Source organism: Thamnophis sirtalis, unplaced genomic scaffold (genome assembly GCF_051295495.1).
Source record: "Thamnophis sirtalis isolate CommonGarterSnake01/CBP01778 unplaced genomic scaffold, rThaSir2_p1.2 scaffold_3, whole genome shotgun sequence".
NCBI classification, from domain to species: Eukaryota; Metazoa; Chordata; class Lepidosauria; order Squamata; family Natricidae; genus Thamnophis; species Thamnophis sirtalis.
Window position 1 is genome coordinate 23,558,679 of NW_028261383.1, and position 17,618 is coordinate 23,576,296.

The following is a 17,618-nucleotide window of genomic DNA, read 5'->3' on the forward strand; positions in this document are numbered from 1 at the left end:
CTAACCAAGCTGGAAATATGACTGAAATCTTTCCCACAAGCAGGACATTCAAAGGGTTTCATTCTGTGTGAGTCCTCTGATGAGTCACCAGATTGCTATTCTGACTAAAAGCTTTCCCACAGATATGGCATTCAAAGGGCCTTTCTCCTGTGTGAATCCTCTGGTGTGTCACCAGGCTGTAATTATCAGGAAAGCTTTTCCCACAGATAGGACATTCAAAGGGTTTCTCTCCTGTGTGTTTCCTCTGGTGTCTCAACTGACTGGAATTATCACTAAAACGTTTCCCACAGATAGGACATTCAAAAGGCTTCTCTCCTGTGTGAGTCCTCTGGTGTGTCACCAGGCTAGAATTATTACTAAAGCTTTTCCCACAGGTAGGACATTCAAAGGGTTTCTCTCCTGTGTGAGTCCTCTGATGAATCACCAGGCTTGAATTCTCAATGAAACCTTTCCCACAATCAGGACATTTAAAGGGCCTTTCTCCTGTGTGAATCATCTGATGTCTAACCAATCTGGATTTCTTACTGAAACCTTTCCCACAATCAGGACATTCAATGGCTGTCTCTCCTGTGTGAGTCTTCTGGTGTATCACTAGGTAGGAATTCTGACTGAAACTTTTCCCACAATAGAGACATTCAAAGGGTTTCTCTCCCGTGTGAGTCTTCTGGTGTATCACTAGGTAGGAACTCTGACTGAAACTTTTCCCACAATAGAGACATTCAAAGGGTTTCTCTCCTGTGTGAGTCCTCTGGTGTCTAACCAAGTTGGAATTATCACTGAAACATTTACCACAAGCAGGACATTCAAATGGTTTCTCTCCTGTGTGAGTCCTCTGATGAATCAGCAGATGGGTATTTTGACTGAAACTTCTTCCACAATCAGGACATTCAAATGGTTTCTCCCTTGCATGAGTCCTCTGGTGTCTAACCAAGCTGGAAATATAACTGAAACCTTTCCCACAATCAGGACATTCAAAGGGCCTTTCTCCTGTGTGAATCCTCTGGTGTCTAACCAACCTGGAATTCTGACTGAAACCTTTCCCACAACCAAGACATTCAAAGGGTTTCTCTTCTGTGTGAGTCCTCTGATGAGTCACCAGATTGGTATTCTGACTGAAACCTTTCCCACAGATAGGACATTCAAAGGGCCTTTCTCCTGTGTGAATCCTCTGGTGTGTCACCACGCTATAATTATCAGTAAAGCTTTTCCCACAGATAGGACATTCAAAGGGTTTCTCTCCTGTGTGAGTCCTCTGATGTTTCACTAGGTTGTAATTATGTCTAAAGCTTTTCCCACAGAGAAGACATTCAAAAGGTTTCTCTGCTGTGTGAGTCTTCTGGTGTTTCCCCAGGCCGGAATTATTACTAAAGCTTTTCCCACAGTCAGGACATTCAAAGGGTTTCTCTTCTGTGTGCATGGTCTTGTGTCTCAGGAGGTGGGAATGTGTAATGAAACCTTCCCCACAATTTTGACACTTATAAGGTTTCTCCATGAAGTGAATCCTCTGGTGTATTACCAATCTGTAATTGTCACTTTCGCATAATCAGTACGTTCAAAGGGTTTTTTATTCTGTGTGTGTTTTCTGGTGTCTCATGAGATGGAAAATTCCACAGAAGTTTTCACACAATTTGCAAAGTCATACGTTTTCTCCCTCCTGTGAGTTATCTGATGTAGCACCTTGTTGCCATGCTCACTAAAGCATTTACTGAATTGGGAGCTCTTTTGTGGCTTCCCTCTTGTGTTGAGGTGCTTCCATGAACCACAAGGGAGCTGTTGACCTCGAGTTTTGCAATATTCATGTAATTTGTATCGTTTTTCTCCTTTTGGCTCCTTGTGTGTATAATCAGCAGTGATTTGCCATCTATGCTTTTTCCACAATAGGCAAATCTAGGGAGCTTTTCCACAACTGATATTCTTGAGGAGGTAAAAAATATGGACAATGCCTTGTTTAATGGTGTTTTCATTCAAGCGGTCTTCTTCCTCACAGGAAGAGGCCTGCATTTCTGTCCCTTTTACGTGGGTTTACTATTGATCTTTTCCTCCCAACAGACTTCCAGATATTTCCCTCTTTTGCTGAATGAAAAAAAATCTCCCTTCACTTTTTCACGTAATGTATCCTTTCGTTCTGCATAATCTGCTTATTCTTTCTTGATTTTCTCTTTTTGTCTAACATCCGCTGGTGGAGGATCAGAATTGTATGGTTTTCTGCAGGAAATGGAAAATATTTTGATTTCTGGCTTGATTTCCTTCCCTTTTCAACGTTGCTTGTTATTTACAGTTGTCACGAGTGCTCTTATTGCCATCCTCTTTGTCTGTAAGATTCAAAGAAAAGAGCAAATTTAATCTATCTATCTATCTATCTATCTATCTATCTATCTATCTATCTATCTATCTATCTATCTATCTATCTATCTACAAATGACTGTGTGTGTGTATGTTCCAGCATCTCTGGAACACCTCGAGAAATTTCAACCAAACTTGGTACATAGCTTACTTACTGCCTGGAAACAAACTCTGTGGGGGTAAGACACCCCTAACACCCTTCGGGGTGTGTGTGTGTGTGTGTGTGTGTGTGTGTGTGTGTCCCGTCTGTGTCTGTGTGTTCTAGCATAATCCGGAACCTCTGGGAGCTAAAATGAAAATGACTGAATTATACCTATAGTGTTAAGTCACGGTACTTTTGACAATGTGTGCATTTTGGATTCAAGTTCTGTTAAGATACAGCCTGTTGTGCCTTAAAATGACTTCTACTGTACAGCACAGTGGACTTGCCATACTCCACAAGAGGGCTCTGTCTAATACAGGATTGGGATAAATCCATAACCTGGGCTACACCGGGTTATCAACTAGTTGTTTATAAAATGGTTAGTAATGATGTGAAAAAAGAAAAAAAGTATATATTACAATGAAAAAAAACATGCTGATACTAGAATAATTACTTACATTATTGATGATTCATGACACATGGAGTACTATTGAGAACTATGTTCAATTTCACAAATTCTTAGCAATGCAAAGTGTTATCATCAAATATATCTTGAAGTGCTGGGGATAGGATATGTAATTGGAGATATATGCATAGTGAGAAATACAGATACACCAACCTCCATATGTATATATGGAGAAAATCTACGTTTTTCAAGCTTGGAAAAATGTCCCAAAATGGTTACAGTCAAACCTTCTGCACTAAATTTAGAGATGTGGGGGCTTAGACTGATGAAATGATGCCGAAAGCATCTGCAAGCTTTGAAGCATCACTTTTGCTCATGGAAGTCCTCAGCTACAAAAAAGGGCTGAAAATACTGTCTACCCCTCTGGTAACACCCTAGTTCAAGTAGTCCTCTCTTAACTTACTGCAATTGGAACTGATATTTAGGTCACTAAGCAGCTTAATCATTAAGCATGATACCACATGACAATGCCAACTTCCATCTGTTCCTCTGTAGTTGCTAAGCAAATATACTGTGGGTTGTTAAAGGCAATTTCATATGACCGTGGCTTGCAATTTTGTGCCAGTATATCCACTGATTTTGCTTGTCAGAAGCTAGCTGGGAAGGTCACAAATGGGGATCATGAGTGTGGGATGCTGCCACCATCATAAATATGCAACTATTGGCAGAACCCGAATTGGTGCAACTCCTTTTCCTGCAGCTTCAAAACCACAGTCACTGCTGAAGTGCAGTCACTGAACAAGGGCTGGGATTACCGCAAATTTTGTGAACCAGGTGCACGTCTGCTTCTACTGTGCCATAGTAACTTTGAAGGGTCAGGGAAGAAGTGGTAAGTGAGGACTACCTGTATAACCAAAGATCCCCAAAGGTTCTCAATAGCTCTTTCTTAGGAAGTGCTGGATTAAGCAAAATTGAACCTGGTTAATACATAGATGGGACAGGAAATACCATATTTATAGGTGAGACATGGAAATAAAAAGCCTTGTAAATTTTATTCATCTGTCATTTTTAATATGTCTGGATTACAAATTATATCAAGAGGGCAACATCAAAATATAATGGGAGACTTTAACTACCCTGATATCAACTGGGACGCAAACTCTACAGCAAGTAGAATAGATTCCTAACCAACTTAACTGACAACTTTATCATCCAAAAGGTAGAGGAGGGAACTAGAGGAAAAACTATACTCAACTTAATTCTTACTAATAGAGAAGTGATAGAAGGAGCTGAAGTTGTCGTAACCTTGGGCAAGAGTGATCACATTTTACTGAAATTCTATACAATGCAAACACAAGTAATAGAATATACTCCAACCAGTGTCTTAAACTTTAGAAGAGCTGATTTTAACAAATTCAGAGAGATCCTAAGCAAAATTTCATGGATAAAAACCATAAAGAGAAAACAACTCAAGAAGCGTGGGAAACATTGAAAAATAAGCCCAGTCAAACACTATACCACTAAAAAAGAAAAGCAAGAAATGCAACAAGAAACCAGCATGGTTGCAGAGAGATATCTTTGATAAACTAAAAGGCAAAAAGAATAAGTACAAAAAGTGGAAAGAGGGACACATAACTAAGGCAGAATATCAGCAGATAGCCTGAATCTTTAAAGATAGAATAGAATGGAATGAAATATAATTCTTTATTGGCCAAGTGTGATTGGTAGCAATTGTTTTTTCTGCAGTTCTAATTATCTGTTGAAGTATCTGTTGTCTTGTTTGGTTGCAGAGCCGAAACAAATAGTTATGGAGGTGCAGATGACACACTCAATAATTCCTCTGTAGAACTGAATCAGCAGCTCTTTGGGCAGTTTGAACTTTCTGAGTTGGCGCAGAAAGAACAATCTGTTGTGCTTTTTTGATGACATTTTTGATGTTAGGTGTCCATTTTAAGTCTTAAGGTATGATAGAACCTAGAAACTTAAAGGTCTCTACTGTTGATACTGTGTTGTCTAGTATTGTAAGAGGAGGTAGTATAGGAGGGTTTCTCCTAAAATCTACCACCATTTCTACGGCTTTGAGTGTATTTAGTTCAAGATTGTTCTGGTTGCACCATAAGACTAGTTGTTCAAACTCCCGTCTGCATGCAGATTCATCATTGTCTCAAATGAGACCAATCACTGTTGTATCATCTGCAAACTTCAGTATTTTAACAGAGGGATCTTTTGAGATGCAGTCATTGGTGTATAGAGAGAAGTGGTGAAAGCACACAGCCTTACGGGGGATCCTGTGCTAATTGTACAGGTATTTGATGTGATTTTTGCCTAGCTTCACCTGCTGCTTCCTGTCTGTTAGTAAGGTTATGATGCATTTACAAATTTGAACAGGTACAGCTATCTGATTTAGTTTAGTTAGAAGAATATCTGGAATAATGCTGAATATCTGGAATAATGGTACTGAATGCTGAGCTGAATTCTACAAAGAGGTCCCTTGCATAGGTCTTTGGAGATTCAAGATGTTGTAGGATGTAGTGCAGAGCCATATAAACAGCATCATCTGTTGATCTATTTTTTCAGTATGCAGATTGCAGGGGGGTCTAACAACGGATCTGTGATTGTTTTCAAGTGGGACAGCACTAAACTTTCAAAGGTTTTCATAACTACAGAGCATCTGTAGTCATTCAGTTCCTTGATGGTAGGCTTCTTTGGCACTGGGATGGATAGTAGAGCATTTGAAGAAAGAAGGAGCATAATACATCTCTAGTGATTTATTGAAGATTCGGGTGAAGATGGGGGCCAATTGGTCAGCACAGACTTTTAAGCAAGGAGTTAATCTTGTCTGAGCCTGGAGCTTTTCCTGGCTTTTGTCTGTAAAATAGACCTTGCACTTCCTTTTCTGTGATCATTAGGGGTTGTGAACCCAATGGGATGGGGAAATCAACTCACAATGAACAAAGACTTGCAAAAAAATTTCTAAGATAGTTCAAAAAGTTTCAACATATAAATAACAAAAAAAGTAAAGGAAACTGTCGGTCTACTAAAGAGAGAAGACAACAGGAAAGTAACAGGCAGTAGAGAGAAATGAGAGCTGCTTAACTCATTCTTTGCATCAGTCTTCACACAAAAGGAAACTATTGTCCAACCTACCAAAAACTGTAAAAAACTGACTAGAAATAAAAATTAAAATAAGCAAGAAAATGGTAAAAGAACACCTATCCTTGATGAATATAGATCAACAGGACCTGGTTATCAGAAAACCAGGGTTTTGAGGGAGCTGGCAGATGTTATCTCATAACCATTGTATCATATCTTTAAAAAAATATTGGAGCACTGGGAATCGGAAAAGAACTGATGCAGTTCACATCTTTAAAAAAGGAAAAAAATATAGACCCAGAAAACTACAGACCAATCAGCCTACCATCAATACCTGGGAAGATACTGGAAAAATAATTAAAAAACAGATCTGTGAACAACTAGAAACAAATAAAATTATAACTAATAGCCAGCACAGGTTTGTTGAAAACAGATCATGCGAAACCAATCTTATTTCATTCGTTGAAGTGACTACATTAGTAGACCAGCAAAATGCTGTGGATTTGGATTTCTGCAAGGCATTTGACAAAGTAGACCCACAACCTACTTCTTGGTAACTACATCAATATCTTCATAAATGACTTAGATGAAAATATAGAAGCAGAATTCATCAAATTTGCACCTGGACAAAAAAAAAAACTAAAGGAACAAGTACCGATGTGGGTGAAATGAGGACCCAGACTGTGGGGGCAATATGCTGACTCTGTAAACCGCTTAGAGAGAGCTGAAAGCCCTATGAAGCGGTATATAAGTCTAACTGCTATTGCTAAGTACAGATTAGACAAAACCTGGCTCCAAAGCAGTAACTGTGAGAGGGACCTTAGAGTCTTAGTGGATGATCACTTAAACATGAGTCAGCAGTGTGCAGCAGCTGCCAAAAAAGGCTAATGCAATCCTTGGTTATATAAACAGAGGAATAGAATCAAAATCACATGAAGTATTACTACCACTGGAGACTAAAACATACGAAGAATGGTTGGAAGATTTGGGTTTGGCTAGTCTAGAGAAAAGAAAGATCAGGGGGGGAACATGATAGCAGTATTCGGTATTTGAGAGGCTGTCATAAAGACAAGGGGTCAATTTATTTTCCAAAGCACCAGAGGGTAGGACAAGAAACAATGTATGGAAACTAATCAAGGAGAGAAGCAACCTGGAATTGAGGAGAAACTTCCTAACAGTGAGGACAATTAACCAATAGAATAGCTTGAGATAGAAGATAGATTTCTTTATTGTCCGTGTGATTGGACACACAAGGAATTTGTCTTTGGTGCATCTGCTCTCAGTGTGCATAAAAAGACAAGCTACATTAGTCAAGAATCATAAGGTACAACACTTAGTCATAGGGTACAAATAAGCAATCGGGAAACAATATCAATATAAATCGTAAGGACACAAGCAACAAAGTTACAGTCCTGCAGTTATAAGTGGGAGGAGATGAGTGGTAGGAATGATGAGAAGAGTAATAGCAATAGTAATGCAGCCTTAGTGAATAGTTTGATGAGGGAATTATTTGTTTAGCAGAGTGATGGCATTTGGGAAAAACTCTTCTTGGGTCTAGTTGTCTTGCTGTACAGTGCTATATAGCAACATTTTGAGGGTGGGAGTTGAAACAATTTATGTCCAGGATGCAAGGGATCTGTAAACATTTTCACAGCCCTCTTTTTGACCCGTGCAATATACAGGTCCTCAATGGAAGGCAGGTTGGCAGTAACTGTTTTTTCTGCAGTTCTGATTCTCCTCTGAAGTCTATGTCTGTCTTGTTGGGTTGCAGAAGCAAACCAGGCAGTTATAGAGGTGCAGATGACAGACTCAATAATTCCTCTGTTGAACTGTATCAGCAGCTCCTTGGGCATTCTGAGCTTCCTGAGTTAGCACAGAAAGAACAATCTTTGTTGTGCTTTTTTGATGATATTTTTGATGTTAAGTGGAAGTTTGGAAGTTTGGAAGTTTATTAGCATTTGTATGCCGCCCACTCCCAGGGGACTCTGGGCGGCTTACAGACAACAAGGGAATATAAAAAAATTAAAAATAGAAATACAATTATTTAAAATTATACAACATACATAAAATGGGGCTGGATGCTGATCAACAGCCCCAGGCCTGCCGGAACAGCCAGGTTTCTGTATGCAGTTTCATTGTTATCTCGAATGAGACCAATCACTGTTGTATCATCTGCAAACTTCAGTAGTTTAACAAATGGATCATTTGAGATGCAATCATTGATATATAGAGGAGAGAGCACACAGCCCTGGGGCGCTCCTGTGCTAATTGTACAGGTATCTGATGTGATTTTGCCAGCTTCACCTGCTGCTTTCTGTCTGTTAGGAAGCTTATGATCCATTTACAAGTGTGTTCAGGTACCACTAGGTGATTTAGTTTAGAAGAATGATCTGTGTGATGGCATTGAATGCTGAATTAAAGTCTATAAAGAGGACCCTTGGGTAGGTCTTTGGCAATTCAAGATGTTGTAGGATGTAGTGCAGAGCCATATTAAAAGCATCATCTGTCAATCTATTTGTTCAGTATGCAAATTGCAGGGAGGTCTAACAGCGGATCCATGATGGTTTTCAAGTGAGACAGCACTAACCTTTCAAAGGTTTTCATAACGACAAATGTTAAAGCATCTGTAGTCATTCAGTTCCTTGATGGAGGGCTTCTTTGGCACTGGGATGATAGTGGAGTGTTTGAAGCAAGAAGGAAGATGGCATATCTCTAGTGATTTATTGAAGATTCGGGTGAAGATGGGGGCCAATTGGTCAGCACAGACTTTTAAGCAAGAATGAGTTATCTTGTCTGGGCTTGGTGCTTTTCCTGGCTTCTGTCTGTGAAATAGATCTTGCACTTCCTTTTCTGTGATCACCAGGGGTTGTGAACCCACTAGGACAGAGTTAGTTGGAGGAGGCTTGGCTGTTGTTGGAATGGGGATTGTGGAGGTAGGTGGCTGTAGTTTCCTTTCCAACCTGCAGTAAAACACGTTCAGGTCATCTGCCAGTTGTTAATTTCCTTCAGCCGTAGGAAGGTTTGCCGTAACCGGTGATATTTTTTAAGAGCTTCCCACGTTTGTTGGTTCATTTGTTGAGAACTGATTCCTTAGCTTTTCAGAGTAGCTTCTTTTTGCTAACCTTGTTAATACGTTTCTGGCCTGATTGTACAGCATTCTATCACCTTTTCTGTAGGCTTCCTCTTTGGAATGACGTAGCTGCTTAAGTTTAGCTGTGAACCAAAGTTTATTGTTTGTATATTCGCACGTTCCTGTTCAGTACACATAGGTCTTCACAGAAGCTGACATATGATATTACAGTATCTGTGAGTTCATCTAGGTCTGCAGAGGTATCTTCAAAAATATTCCAATCAGTGCAAAGCAAGCCTGTAGCTTTAACTTTGTCTCTTCAGTCCAAGTCCTCACTGATTTAATTGTTGGTTTAGTGGCTTTAAGTCTTTGTCTGCAAGCAGGTAGGTTTAGGTTTTTAGGTTTTATTAGAATTTGTAGGCCGCCCTTTTCCCTGAGGGGACTCAGGGCGGCTCACATAAAACCGGGGAGGGGGAATACAAACACTGAGATACAACATATAATAAAATAGTAGGCAACATACACTCATCATTCGGGCGGGGTAACTATCCTTAACCCCAGGCCTGACGGGCGAGCCAGTTCTTCAAGGCTATGCGGAAGGCCTGGACGGTGGAGAGGGTACGAATCTCCACGGGGAGTTCGTTCCAAAGGGTCGGGGCTACTGCTGAGAAGGCCCTCCTCCTTGTAGTTGCCAGCCGACACTGGCTGGCCGATGGGATGCGGAGGAGGCCTAACCTATGAGATCTTATTGGTCGCAGGGATGTAATTGGCAGGAGGCGGTCTCTCAAGTATCCAGATCCACTGCCATGTAGGGCTTTATGGGTGACTAATAGCACCTTGAAGCGCATCCGGAGATCGACAGGTAGCCAGCGCAGCTCGCGGAGGATAGGTGTTATGCGGGTGAATCGAGGTGCACCCGCGATCACTCGCGCGGCTGCGTTCTGCACTAACTGAAGTCGCCGGATGCTCTTCAAGGGCAGCCCCATGTAGAGCACATTGCAGTATTCCAGCCTAGAGGTCACAAGGGCCCGAGTGACTGTTGTGAGAGCCTCCCGATTCAGGTAGGGTCGCAACTGGCGCACCAGGCGAACCTGGGCGAATGCCCCCCTGGTCACAGCCGTTAAATGGTGGTCGAATGTCAGCTGTGGATCCAGGAGGACTCCCAAGTTGCGAACCCTCTCTGAGGGGTATAAAATTTGGCCCCCCAGCCTGAGTGGTGGAATATCCGTCAAATCTTTGGGAGGGAAACACAACAGCCACTCGGTCTTTTCCGGGTTGAGTACAAGCTTGTTAACCCTCATCCAGTCCATAACGGCCTCAAGGCCCCGGCTCATCACGTCTACCGCTTCATTGAGTTGGCACGGGGCGGACAGATACAATTGAGTATCGTCCGCATATTGATGGTATCTAATCCCGTGCCTGCGGATGATCTCTCCCAGCGGTTTCATGTAGATGTTGAATAGTAGGGGGGATAAGACCGAACCCTGAGGCACTCCAAAATTTAGGGGCCTAGGGGACGACCTCTGCCCCCCCACTAACACCGACTGCGACCTGTCCGAGAGGTAGGAGGAGAACCACCGTAACACGGTGCCTCCCACCCCCACCTCCCGCAGTCGTCGCAGAAGGATACCATGGTCGATGGTGTCGAAAGCCGCTGAGAGGTCAAGGAGGACCAGGATGGAGGAATATCCTTCATCCCTGGCTCTCCAGAGATCATCAATCAATGCGACCAAAGCGGTTTCTGTGCTGTAACCGGGTCTGAAGCCTGACTGGAAGGGGTCTAGGTAGTTTGCTTCCTCCAAGGACCGTTGGAGCTGGAAGGCCACCACCTTCTCAACAACCTTCCCCAGGAAGGGAAGGTTGGAGACTGGACGGTAGCTATTAAGAACAGCTGGATCCAAAGATGGTTTCTTCAGGAGGGGTCTCACCACCGCTGCTTTCAGTGCGGCGGGGAAGTTCCCCTCCCGAAGGGAGGCGGTTACTACCGCCTGGATCCAGCCTCGTGTCACCTCACTGCAGTTAGTAACCAGCCATGAGGGACACGGATCCAGAACACAGGTGGAGGTACTTACAGCTCTCATGGCCTTGTCCACATCCCCGGGGGTAACATCCTGAAACTCAACCCAGAGCTGTTCTACTTGATCCTCCTGTGCCTCGGCTGGAGCTGCGGGTGTGGAGTCCAAGTCCGACCGAAACCGAGCAATTTTGTCCGCTAAGAATTGGGCATATTCTTCAGCTCTGCCCTGCAAGGGTTCCCCCGCCTCCCTTTTGTTCAATAGGGAGCGGGTTATCCTGAACAGGGCGGCTGGACGGGACTCAGCGGATGCAACCAGGGTGGCTATATGTGATCTTTTTGCTGCCCTAAGTGCCCTGGTGTATTCCCTGGTGCAGGTGGTTACCATTGCTCGGTTCGATTCGGACTTATCGGACCTCCAACGGTGCTCTAGGCATCTCCTCCGGCGCTTCATCTCCCGGAGCTCCTCGGTGAACCAAGGAGGTCTCCGGGATCCGCCGCCTCGGAGGAGCCGCAGTGGCGCAATCCGGTCGAGGGCCTCCGACGCTGCCGAGTGCCACGCAGCAGCCAGAGTCTCAACCGGGCTGTGGGCGAAAGTGTCAGGAATAACCCCAAGCTCTGTCTGGAACCTTGACGGCTCCATAAGGCGCCTGGGGCGGAACCACCTGGTCGGCTCCTCCTCCCTACAGTGGGGGTTTGGCCTCCGGAAGTCGAGCCTCAGTAGGCAGTGGTCTGACCACGACAGGGGTATGATGTCGTTCCCCCTCAGACCAAGATCATACATCCACTGCTCCGAGAGAAATACGAGGTCAAGCATGTGTCCCGCTGAATGGGTTGGGCCTCGAATTACTTGGGTCAAGCCCATGGCTGTCATGGAAGCCATGAACTCCTGCGCCCCATCAGAGTTTTCACCGAGCGACGGCAAATTAAAGTCCCCCAGGACCATCAACCTAGGGAACTCAATTGCCAGCTCGGCTACCGACTCGAGGAGCGAGGGGAGGGCCGCTGCAACGCTGTTGGGAGGCAGGTACGTTAGCAGCAAACCCACTTGACCCTTGAGGTCCAACTTTAACAGCAAAGACTCACACCCGACAATCTCCGGAGCAGGGACCCTACGAGGAACTAACGACTCCCGGATAACAGCGGCCACACCCCCACCCCTTCCCTGGGCTCTCGGCTGATGCAGCACCTGAAATCCTTCTGGGCACAGCTCTACAAGGGGGACTCCTCCCTCTGGGCCCAGCCAGGTCTCAGTAATACATGCCAGGTCTGCCCTCTCGTCTAAAATTAAGTCCTGGACGAGAGGAGCTTTATGAACTACAGACCTGGCATTTAGCAGCAACAGCCTGAGACCAGGGTCCTGACTACTTGCGCCATCTGGTCTTGGAGTGGGACTCCTAGGGCCGGAAGGAGGGATCTCTGTAATGTAGCGAACCCTCCTTCCCCGGTAATGGCCTGCCCTAAAGTCCCCGCCATATCTGCCCATCCCTGTTACGACCGCAATACCCCGACCCTCTCCCGTGTCTCTGGTCCCCTCAACCACCCCCGTGGCCCCCGCAACTCCCAGGTACAAGGTGAATCATGCAATGATCAGAGTGGTCCACAGCTACTCATGGTAAGGACCAATAAGCATCTTTTGTGGCATATCTCTAGTGATTTGTTGAAAATTTGGGTGAAGATGGGGGCCAATTGGTCAGCACAGCAATGGTCTAAAGTATTCTTGCCTTTGGGGGAACAACTGACATGCTGAAAATATTTTGGAAGCTCTTTCCTTAAGTTACCTTTGTTGAAATCACCTAGAATGGCCAGTGAATCTGGGTATTTGGCTTCAGCCTTCACCCTAACCCTAATCTGATCAGCTAGAGTTCATAATGCCTTGTTTATACAAGCTTGTGGAGGAACATACACAGCAATTAGGAGAAATCAGGAAAACTCTCAGGGAGAATAAAAAGATTTGCAGTTGATAAAGACTCTAAGTTTTCATCACAGAACTTATGTATTATAGTTATATCTTGAGACCAATTGTTGTTGATATATATACATGAGCCTTCTCCCTTCTTTTTACCTGTTGATTCTGCAATCCTGCCTGCTCTAAGTATCTGAAACCCTGGTATATGCATACTGTTTACACCAATTTCTTTGTTTAGCCAGGATTCAAAAAAGCATAGGGAAGATGTGTTGTAAAAATTGAAATTGCATCTGTTTAAAAGGAGTATTTCATCCATCTTATTAGCAAGTGAACGTAAATTAATCAGAAAGATTGAAGGGTTGGATTGAAGTGGGGTTTTTTTTTAATTTCCGCTATGCCTTAGTCTATTGAAAATTCTCATCCGTTTACCTCTCTATCTCTGCTGTCTTTGTTTGCTTTTGGTGATCCATAGTTTCGGGGAAATTGCTTCCTCCCGTGTTAGAATATCCTCTGTGTTTGTAAAGACGGGGTGGGGGGTGGGGGGTGAGGTTACAGAGCACTGCTCCTTAAAGAAACATTGCTTAATTCTTAGCAGATGGTCTTGTGAGTGTGAAATCCTTAGAGAATCGCAGAGAATATTAAAAAATAAAGAAACCATTAGAGCGCATTTTACTAAGGCAGCAGTCATCGGCACCATCTTGGATCTATCTTGGCCTTTAGACGTTGTGGATGCTTCATCACTGGAGGTTTTTAAGAAGAGGTTTTTCCTGCCCAAGTATAAAATCTTGCTTTTCTTCACATTGGTTTTCATGTTGTTGGATAGGGCCCATTGTTCAAATCTTGTCAAAATCTTTTTGGATCCTAAGCTTGTCTTCTGGGGTGTTGGCTATTCCTGCCAGCTTAGTGTCATCTGCAATTTTGATGAGTTCCCCTTCTATTCCCTTAAGTCATGTATGAAGATACTGAAGAGTACTGGGCCTAAGACAGAACCCTGTGACATATCACTGCTTACCTCCTTTCAAGTAGATGTAGTACCATTAAAGATTACTTATTGAGTATGGTTTGTCTGTTGGCAGTGATGGGATTCAACTGGTTTAAAAACTGGTTCGGTGACCATGTGATTTGCGTGCACACTTTACGCACGTCCGCAGCATTTGAAAACCGCCCATTTTCAGCTCTAAAACTTACCTTCTGCTGCAGAGCCAGTGAGTAAAACAGCTGAGGCGCAGCAATCCACTGTGCCACGTGAATCAGGTGAGCTGCAAATCACATTTTTCTAGCTTATTAAAAAGTAGGTTGTAGTCTATTTTATCGTATGCCTTGCTGAAATCGAAATATATTTCTCTGGTCTACTAATTTAGTCACCTTGTCAAAAAATGAAATAAGAAGTTCGGCATAACCTGTTTTTAACAAATCCATTCTGGCTTTTAATTAAAACTTTTTTTGGTTCTAGATGTTCGCAGATTTTCTTTTTTATTATTTTTTCCAGTATCGATGTTAGTGTAAGGAGTAGCCTTTCCCCCTTCCAAGAAAGTATAGACCAGTGATGGCTAACCTTTTTCGGATCGCGTGCCAAAAGCGGGAGGAGCACAGGGGGGTCATGTGCATGCGTGCCCACACCCATAATGCTATGTGCATGCAACCCTAACCCTAACCTTCTCCCCCGCTTTTGGTGCGCGATGGACCCATTTTTTGCCCTTCCCAAGCTCGAGGCTTTCTAGAAGCCTGGGGAGAGCGAAAACAGCCTCCCCCCGGAGGCTTCAGGGAAGCCTCATGAAGGCTCCGGAGGGCGAAAAACAGCCCTACAAACAACCTGGAAGTTTGGGAACGGTGACATAGAGCCATTTTTCACCCTCCGGAGCCTTTAGGAGGCTTCCCTGAAGTCTCTAAAGGGCAAAAAATGGCCCTATGGGCAAAATGGAAGTCCAGGTTGCCCGTAGGGCTATTTTTTGCCCTCCGGAGGCTTCAGGGAAGCCTCCTGAAGGCTCCAGAGGGCAAAAAAACCGTGACCCGTCAAAAGCGCGCCGACAACACCGCGGCGCTAAAATCGCGATTTCAAAAGCGCGCCGACAACAGCGCGCCGACAGAAGCGCGATTTCATTTAAGGTAAGATTTAGGGTTAGGTTTAGGGTTAGGTTGAGGGTTAGGTTTAGGGTTACGTTACAGCGCGCTTCTGTCGGCGCGCTTTTGGGCTAATTAGTTGCTCATTCGTCGCGCGGTTTTGTCACTGCGCTTTAGACACCGCGGTTTAGTCAGGCGCGCTTTTGTTGTGCGCGCATTTGTGGTGGAACCAAAAAAAACGGCCTTATGGGAAAAACAAAAGTCCATTCCCAAACTTCCGGTTTGCCCGTAGGGTCGTTTTTCGCCCTCCGGAAGCTTCAGATTTGTGTGTTGGGTGGTTTTTCAGGGAAGCCTCGCGTGTCCTAACAAATGGCTCTGCATGCCAACTATGGCCCGCATGCCATAGGTTCGGCATCACGGATATAGACTCTTGAAAACTTTGTATTTCAAAAGGAAATTGAAAGAGGTGAAAGCTAGTCAAAATGCAAAGCAGGCTATGAGGGCTCTCAGGCCATACAATCCATGATAAAGGAAATTAGGAACTCTTCCCAACAGTCTGGTGTGGATTCCCACCAATCTGCACATATGAAGATGTTATTCTACTGGCCTCTCTGAGAAGTAGATAAGAAGAGGTTCTCAGGGTCATATTCCGGAATTGCAATCCACATGGCTCTCCCTCCCCTGCATTCCCCAAGAGGTGAGAATTTTCCAGGCATCTGAGGTGCCAGGCAACAGTAATAAATCAGGCAAAAGATTATGCAAAAAGTCAAGTCAAGGCAAGAAATAGGATACCTAGGATACACAGAAAGGAGAAAGAACAACATGTATCAAATCCAAACCCACCCACCCTTCTTCTACCAAAGAATTGCAGATACATAAATCTGACATGCTGATTGGTCTGTAGTTTTGTAGTTTCCTAGGTCTGGTTTTTCTTTTTCTTTTTTTGAAGACGGGAATTACATCAGCTCTTTTCCAATCCTCAGGTAATATCCCAGTGTACCCCAGGATTTTTGAAAGATATAGTACAATGGTTCTGAGATAACTTCTCCCAGCTTCCTCAGAACCCTGGTGTTCTGAGAATCAGGTCCTGGTGATTTATATTCTCATCAAATTTCAGATGACACCAAGCTGGCAGGAATATCCAACACCCCAGAAGATAGGGTCAAGATACAGAAGAATCTCAACAGACTTGAACACTGGGCCCTATTTAACAAAATGAAATTCAATGGAGAAAAAAAGAGGTTTTACACTTAACCAAGAAAAACCAAATGTACAGGTACAGAATAGGTGGAACCTGGCAGTACCTATGGGAGGGAACATTGAATCCTAGTGGACAATCATTTAAATATGAGCCAGCAGGGTGTTGCAGTGGCTAAAAAAGCCAATGCAATCTTAGGCTGTAATAACAGAGGGATACAGTCAAGATCAAGTGAAGCGTTAGTTCGAATTTATATTGCTTTGGTAAGACCACACTTAGTACCGCAACTATTATTAAAAAGATGTTGAGACTCCATAAAGAGCCCATAGAAGAGTAGCAAGAATGATTAGAGGGCTGGACACTGAAACAAAGAAAGACTGGTTGCAGGAATTGGATATGTCTAATCTAGTGAAAAGAACATGATAGCAACTTCCAATACTTGAGGGGTTGCTACAAAGAAAGAGTGGGGGTGTCAACCTATTCTCCAAAGCAACTGAAGATAGAACAAGAAACTGGATGGAGCAAGGAGATAAGTAGCCTAGAACTAAGGAGAAATTTCCTGACACCCAAAATAATTAACCAATGGAACAGCTTAGCCTTCAGAAGTTGTGGGTGATCCATCACTGGAGGCTTTTAAGCAGAGACTGGACAGCCATTTGTCTGAAATGATATTGGGTCTCCTGCTTGATCATGGCGTAGGAATAGAAGACCTCCAAGAATCCTTCAAACTATGTTCCTCTGTTACACTCCTCTAGTGATGGAGCACCTACCACCTCTGGAGAATCAACCTTAGCTTAAAAGAGGCATTTTAAATCTATTCACCAGAAGGAAAATTGCAGCCACCAGTTTCACAGCATGCAGCACGTGGGCTTTAATTTGGTGAGGTAAGGAATCTGCAGCAGCAGCAGCTGAGATGCTTCAGCCCAGTTGCTTCTCTGCTTCCAGGCCGTGGAGGAAACCGAACAGCCCGACTTGCTCCCTGACTCTCTTCCCTCCTGCCCTCCACTTACCTTCCAGCTGCTGCTTCGACCATGGGAACAGCACAAAAGCCGGTCTGCACACCACCTTCCTCCCACGAGTCATCCGGAACAGGAAGTTCCTCTGCGCTTCTCATCTACTCCAATCCTTTCTAGCAATAAGGTACTCGATGGTTTTAACTCCTTTATTATGCACTATGTATTTTAAAGGCATAGATGTTGCTTACCTGATCGCCATCTCCAAGTAGGAGGTAGAAAAACCTCGCTTGTCCCGTCTCTACTACCTAAGGCGTTTGCAAGATGTTTTCACTGTTTAATTGCTATTAAGTTGTTTTTGACTTCTAGCAACCGACCTTTGCAACTGAGTCAAGTGAAATAGTGAAATGTGAGGCCACTTAACCTTAT

The 17,618-nt window shown here is 43.8% G+C and overlaps 1 protein-coding gene across 1 annotated transcript; it reads right to left on the reverse strand.

The window, feature by feature from the left end:
• On the reverse strand, positions 1-17,315 carry LOC148047607 (uncharacterized). The gene is made up of 2 exons (XM_087708419.1): positions 17,247-17,315; positions 1-2,312 (listed from the first exon to the last, which is right to left on the reverse strand). The coding sequence occupies exon 2, from the start codon at positions 1,490-1,492 to the stop codon at positions 59-61; it is 1,434 nt and encodes a 477-aa protein (XP_087564545.1). The 5' UTR covers positions 1,493-2,312; positions 17,247-17,315; the 3' UTR covers positions 1-58.
• Between the last annotated feature and the right edge of the window lie 303 nt (positions 17,316-17,618).